At 39.8% G+C, this 6,478-nt stretch overlaps 1 protein-coding gene across 1 annotated transcript in view; it reads right to left on the reverse strand.

The window, feature by feature from the left end:
- The window catches only part of PHKA1 (phosphorylase kinase regulatory subunit alpha 1), a gene marked incomplete at its 5' end in the record, with an annotated part of 100,349 nt that overhangs the window by 76,771 nt on the left and 17,100 nt on the right, over positions 1–6,478 (reverse strand). The window contains one exon of the mRNA XM_024732982.1: positions 4,853–4,987. Coding sequence (XP_024588750.1) covers positions 4,853–4,987 — 135 coding nt within the window. The remainder of the gene's footprint in view (positions 1–4,852; positions 4,988–6,478) is intronic.

A 6,478-nucleotide genomic window follows, 5' to 3' on the forward strand; every position in this document is an offset into this window, starting at 1 on the left:
GGTGGGCTCCTTACAGCACATGGGATCCTTAGTTGCAGCAGGAGGGCTCTTTAGTTGTTGCTCGATGCCTCCTTAGTTGCGGCATGTGGACTCTTAGTTGCTGCATGCATGTGGGATCTAGTTGCCTGACCAGGTAACTGCATTGAGAGCACAGAGTCTTCACTACTGCTCCACTAGGGAAGTCCCCTCTTTGTCATTAACTTTTGACAATTTTAATGTGTCTTGGAAAAGGTCTTTTTGCAATGAGTTTAATTAGGTGTTCTCATTGCTTCACAGACTTGATTGTCCAGTTTCTTCCCCAAGTTTGGGAAGATCTCAGCTATTGTTTCTTTAAATAATTGCTCTTCTTCTCTTCTTCTGGGATACCTATTATCCCAATGCTGCCTTTCCTAAAAAAGATGTGTAGCTCTCATAGGATTTCCTCTTTTTATATATGTCTTACTTCTCTTTCCTCTTTTACTTGTATCATTTCTAGGTTTCTATCTTTGAGTTCACTAATGCTCTCTTCCATATTACCTGCTTTATTTCCAATCCTTTCTAATGCATTTTCATCTTGTTTATTGTGTTTCTCAATTCCAGAATTTCTGTTTGGTTCTTCTTTAGAGTTTCAATCTTTTTGGTAAAGTATTCCTTCTGTTCATTAATTTTATTCCTGAGCTCATTACACTGCCTTTCTGAGTTTTCTTGTATCTCATTGAGTTTCTTCATGATGGCTATTTTGATGGCTCTATATGATGGCTCTATCAGTTAGATCTCAATATTCCATGACTTTAAGTTTGGCTTCTGGAGAACTGTCATTTTCTTTTTGTGATATAGTGTTACTGTGATTCTTCATATTGCTTGATGAATTGTTCCTCTGCTGGCACATTTGAAGTTAAATGACCCGTTAGGAGTTACAATCCTTTCTTTTGCTTTCCAGTAGGTGGCGCTATCACACAAGTTTTTGGTTTCGCTCACCTGAGCTACCTCTGGTTATACTTGAGAGTTGGCACTTTCCAGCCTCCACCATATGTGTAACAGGTGTGGCTCTGTGCTTTTGCTGTTGCTTCTTGTGCCTCTAGGCTTATTGCTGTATTGCTTCTGCCAGAGCTGCTGTCATTACTGGGATGATGGGCTCTTCTCTTTTGTGGGAGATCCGCTGAGACACAGGCTCTGCTGTGGGGGGAGGGGAACAGTGTGGGAGGGGAAGCTGGGGTTGCACAGATGCCTCCACTGTGTCTGGTGCTGTCAGGTTCGGGGGCTCTGCCAATGCAAATAGTGGGGCAAGAGTCTGGGGTCATGGGTTCCTCAGTGACTGGAGGGATGGGGTCCCAGGCCCCACTGTTCCTGCTGCTAAGTTACCTGTGGTGGCAGGCAGAGTCATGCGTGCTGCTTCCCCTGCTGCTATTGGGTTTTCTGAAGCTATGGGCTCAGCTGTCACAGTCAGAGGGCTGGGATTGCAGGCACCAACTCCACTGTTTCCTCGGTTCTGCCTCCTCTATGTGTTCCAGTTCACCCACCTATAGATGTACAGATGTGTGGAATTCTCTGGCATCCTGTTGTGTTGGGCAAAGGCACCTTCGTTGTGTTGTAGATGTTTTACTGGTTGTAGCTTCAAGGGGAGAGACAAAGGTAGCTTTTCACTCCACCATGTTTCTGACAGCACTCTCCTATAAAGTTCTTATGTTCCCAAAGTTGATTAACAACATAATATTTAAAAATTAAAAAAAATATTATAGAACTGAAATACTGAGTGTTTGAGGTGAGGCACAGAATCCCACTTCTGGGAACATATATAAATGAACATACCTGGTGAAGAAATAGCCTGTTTTCCTTGGTGGAATTACAGCTGTCATTCAATATATCCTTAAAGCAACTCTGGGGCTTCCCTGGTGGCACAGTAGTTAAGAATCCGCCTGCCAATGCAGGGGACATGGGCTCGAGCCTGGTCTGGGAAGATCCCACATGCCACAAAGCAACTAAGCCTGGGCACCACAACTACTGAACCTGAGCTCTAGAGTCCATGAGCCACAACTACTGAACCTGCGTGCCACAACTACTGAAGCCCAGGTGCCTAGAGCCCGTGCTCTGCAACAAGAGAAGCCACCACAATGAGAAGCCCATGCACTGCAACGAAGAGTAGCCCCTGCTCACCACAACTAGAGAAAGCCTGCGCACAGCAACGAAGACCCAACGCAGCCAAAAATAAATAAATAAATTTAAAAGAAAGCATTTTTGTTATTGTGAAATTATTGCAATAATAGAATTATGAAGAGTCACTCATTTTATAAATCATCAAAACATGCCTTTCTTGACCTTCCCAGGCAAATCTATTCTCTTTCTCCTGTATTTTGTACGTAATGCCGTTGTTATAGCATTTTTAAGACTGTACTATAATTATTTGGTTATATGTCTATGTCTCTCACAGCATCACGCCCAGTGCCTGGTACATAAAAGTAAGCAATAGAGCCTTATGAAAGAATGAATGAATGAAGCGAATGAAGGAGCACATTTGGAAAATAAATATAACTTGAGTCCCTGAAATGTTTGTGCATTCATTAAACTGAAGTCCCGAAGACCTAGTAGTCCCTATTTTCTCTGGCTAGGAAATAATAACTTCGTAAGAGGCCCAAAACAAAGTGCAGACTTTGAAAAAGTAGTCAGTAAGGAGTTTGCTTCTGTTTGTTAGAGAGATCTGATGTGATGCAGGTAGATTCCAGGAATGAAGTCCCAGAGCTTGGAAGTTACCTATATCCTAGTAAGATTATGCTGAGTTTACAACAATGGATGTGAAGAAGAAAAGGGTAAAAGGCATCAACTTTTAAGTGAGAGCCAGAGAGAATCACATCAAAGGCATCAACAGGACTTCCACAAACCCCAAACCATAGAGACTTCTCAGAAGGGCAAAGAAGATAGTGATTACAAGATCAAATAATATTCATGGAGTAAGATTTGGGCTAGATAGAGAAATACCTTCCTCATTTCAAGAGATTTAGTGCTAGGGGACTGGTATCTGGAGACTAGGAGTACATTATAGTCTGAGGCTAGAGGGAATAGCCAAGGAGATTAAAAAAAACCCCAGGAAGCAGGTTCTAGAAAGGACTGAGGTATCCCATCCCACCTAGTAAAGCATCAATCCAAATTAATCTCAGAAGTTTCAGAGTCTTGACTTGGCATTTACCACTAATAGGGCTGAGTCAGTGGAGGGAACCAGGGGTTCAGTAATTTGTACTATTCAAGCTAATTTGTGGCTAGGTTTTATTTATTAGGACCTGAGACCTATATTCAATAAACTTGATAATTTCTATGTGTTTATATTTTATTTTTCCATTTTTTTGGTAAAATTTCTTTAGGAACTTCCAACTTTGCACTTAATTTAAAAAGAAAAGGGATTTTCTACATTATAGCTAGAATGGAAAAGTGGGGGAAATCCATATATTCCTAAAGCCAAATGTAATGTTAATAGCTCTGGGAGTTCAGGTCATGCTGGCATAAAATGTGGGTGCTAGGAAAGATAAAGAACAGTCAGCTCTGACTGTTGGTCCTTCCCTCCTTGGTTGATTCCCTCTCAATTCAGACCTACATAACTGCCACAGAAATTGAGTGTTCAGAGTAGGTGTAGTAAAAAGGGATGGAGGCTGGTTTTGAGCTGGACAAAATTTGGTTTGGCTTTAATTACTAACAGACCACTCTTGGTGAAGAAAAAAAGTACACACACAACTAGGGTTTGTAAGTGGCAATCTACTATGTAAGGTACATTCTTTATTTATAAATTTACTTTGTGGCTTGATTTAAGATTGTATTAATTTCCCATTGGTGCTATGACAAAGTAACATAAACTCAGTAGCTTAAAACAACATACACTTATACTCTTACAGTTCTGGAGATGAGAAGTCCAAAATGAACCTTATGGCTACTATGACGTAAAATAAAAATCAAGGTGTCAAGCAGGGCTGGTTGCTTTTGGAGGCTCCAGGGGAGAATCTGTTCCTTGACTCTTCCAGCTTCTAGAGGATAAGCCTAACAGCCTTATCACTCTGATCACTTGCTTCTGTCATCACATCTCTTACTTCTACAGTCTGATCTCCCTCTGGGTATCTCTTATAAGGAGACTTGTGATTATACTTAGGGCCCACCTGAATAATCCAAAATAATCCTCCCCACCAATCTCAATCTCCTTAACCTAATCATACCCACAAAATCCCTCTTGCCTTAAATGGTAATGTTCACAGGTTCCAGAGATTAGGGCCTGAATATCTTTTGGGGTCACTATTCAGCCTTCCACAAGGGTGGTTTAGAAATTTTGCACACCCTTTTTTTAACAATGTAGTAATTTGTTTAATGTGAAATTTGTAGTAACTTGCATAAATTTTTAACTTGTAGTAATTTGTTTAATGTGTCTATCACCAAATTTAATATATAAGTTGAATAAAAAATAAGTACTAATTAAAAATAAGTATTAGATTAAGAAATGGAATTTTAAAATATTGTCAACTAATTCATTACATGACAAAGTATAAAGAACTAAAAACAAGTTCCTTGGCTATTAATGTATATAAAGTTAGCATTTTTCAAAATGGAAATATAGGTCCCAAGAAAGGGGAGAAGAACAAGTTGGTTAAGCACACACTTGGAATGAAGATACAAAGTTGCCTGATAACAGTCATGCCCTCTGTACCAAAGAGTTCATAAAACACACTGAAAATTATCAAGCCTGCTCAGGATATATAGGGTTAGAAACTTAGATTCCAGAGACTCTAAATTCCTTTTCAGATGCAGAAAGCAATACAAGATCAAGAAAAAAATAAAAAGGAAGGAAACCAGCCTGTATCAAATAATGCTTTGATTCTAGCAGGCTGGCCAATCTCCTTACCTAGGCTGGAATAAATGTGGCTGAGAATACAAGCTGGTTGTACTCTGATGGGGTGCACCTCAGCAATGGTCTCCACATCAATTCCCTTGTCCTTCAAAATGGCCTTGATTTCTTTTGTCTCAGCTAGAATGGAAACTATAGGAAAGAAAGAAGATGAGGTCAACAGAAAATTTTATTTCAACAGGAACCTAAAGATCTCTCGAGCCACACAATATTTCTTTGAAGGGAAAACAAAAGGAAGGTAAGGAAATTAACAGTTATTGTAGACTTGATGAAACAATCATCATGCTTGGTACATAATGATATTATCTAAATGGAAAAGGAAACAAGATTTCATGATTAGAATATTTAATTCTGCTTTTTGTCTAAATACCTATGTGCTTCTAGAGAATGCCACACTCACTTATAGCTGTGATTCTATGTTTAAATAGGAAAAGAAAGACCAGGGACAGCATTATGAGGATAATAAAGAATACCCTAATGGTACGAATTGCTCAAAGCTAGAGAACAGTAGAAGGCAAGGTAAATTCAGGATAAAGCACTGAGGTACCATATTTGAAACTCTGTGTAGTTGTTTTGGGGGATGGGGATAAGACTTCTCTAGACTCAGAGCCTGCCAAACCTGGACAGCTCCCTTTTCTTCCTCTCACACTCATGTCTCAAAAGTGGTAATCATACTCACAAAGGAGAAGTCCAGGCCACCTCACTGACTCTTCTGTTTATTCCCCCTCTGTGGGACTGATAATCTGTCTGGAGGCCAATAACCTGAATGGGGCCTCAGCTGGCTTAATGCTAAGCACCAGGGGTAAACATGTACCCTATTCCTGTTCCTCTAGTACTGCTAGATATGTTGAATTGGGTTTATAAGAAAACGAAGGTGCCATTTGGTTCATTCCAGCTTACAAGTATTGTATTTGTTGAGTTTTGGGGGCAAAAGCCTAGTTAAAAAAGTGCTACTCTGCATTCCTTTGCCATTATCTTTTGTGTATTTTTCTATCTTGGGGACCTCATGGTGTTGTGCTGCTGTGGTCTGGGGCAGGATATGCAGGGTATGGTGATTACAGAGTCCCCTAGACATAACACCATCTTGATTACTTCTAACTGAAAACAACAAAGATTCTCCAGGAAAAATATACAGAGGAAGAATAATAGTGGGCTGACAAAAGTCCAGGGAAACATATGTGGTCATCTATTCATTCATTAATAAACATTTACTAGGCACTTAAATGGTAAGGTACTATGCTAGGCACTAGGGATTTAGAGATGAATATGTTAGTCTCTCCCTCAAGGAGCTCATAGTGTAATGAAAGTGACACACACATAAACTCATTATAAAATAACCTGTTAAGTAAATAAATATATGCACAGAACATTGTGTGATCACCCGAGAGTGACACCTATCTAGTCTGGAGTTGGCAGGGGGAAGTTTCAGAAAAGGTTTCCTGATGTCTAAGATGAACTTGAAAGAATGAATAAGTTAGCCAGGAGAAAGAAGGGAATAGGAATTGGGAAAGCCATTTTAGGTAGAAGATCCAGAATGATCATAAAACATGAAAATGGAAAAGAATGTGTTTGTGTGTTTGTGTTTGTGTGTGTGTGTGTGTGTGTGTGTGTGTGTGTGTGTGT

The sequence above is a fragment of the Neophocaena asiaeorientalis genome, unplaced genomic scaffold (genome assembly GCF_003031525.2).
Source record: "Neophocaena asiaeorientalis asiaeorientalis breed wild unplaced genomic scaffold, Neophocaena_asiaeorientalis_V1.1 scaffold1075, whole genome shotgun sequence".
Taxonomy (NCBI): Eukaryota; Metazoa; Chordata; class Mammalia; order Artiodactyla; family Phocoenidae; genus Neophocaena; species Neophocaena asiaeorientalis.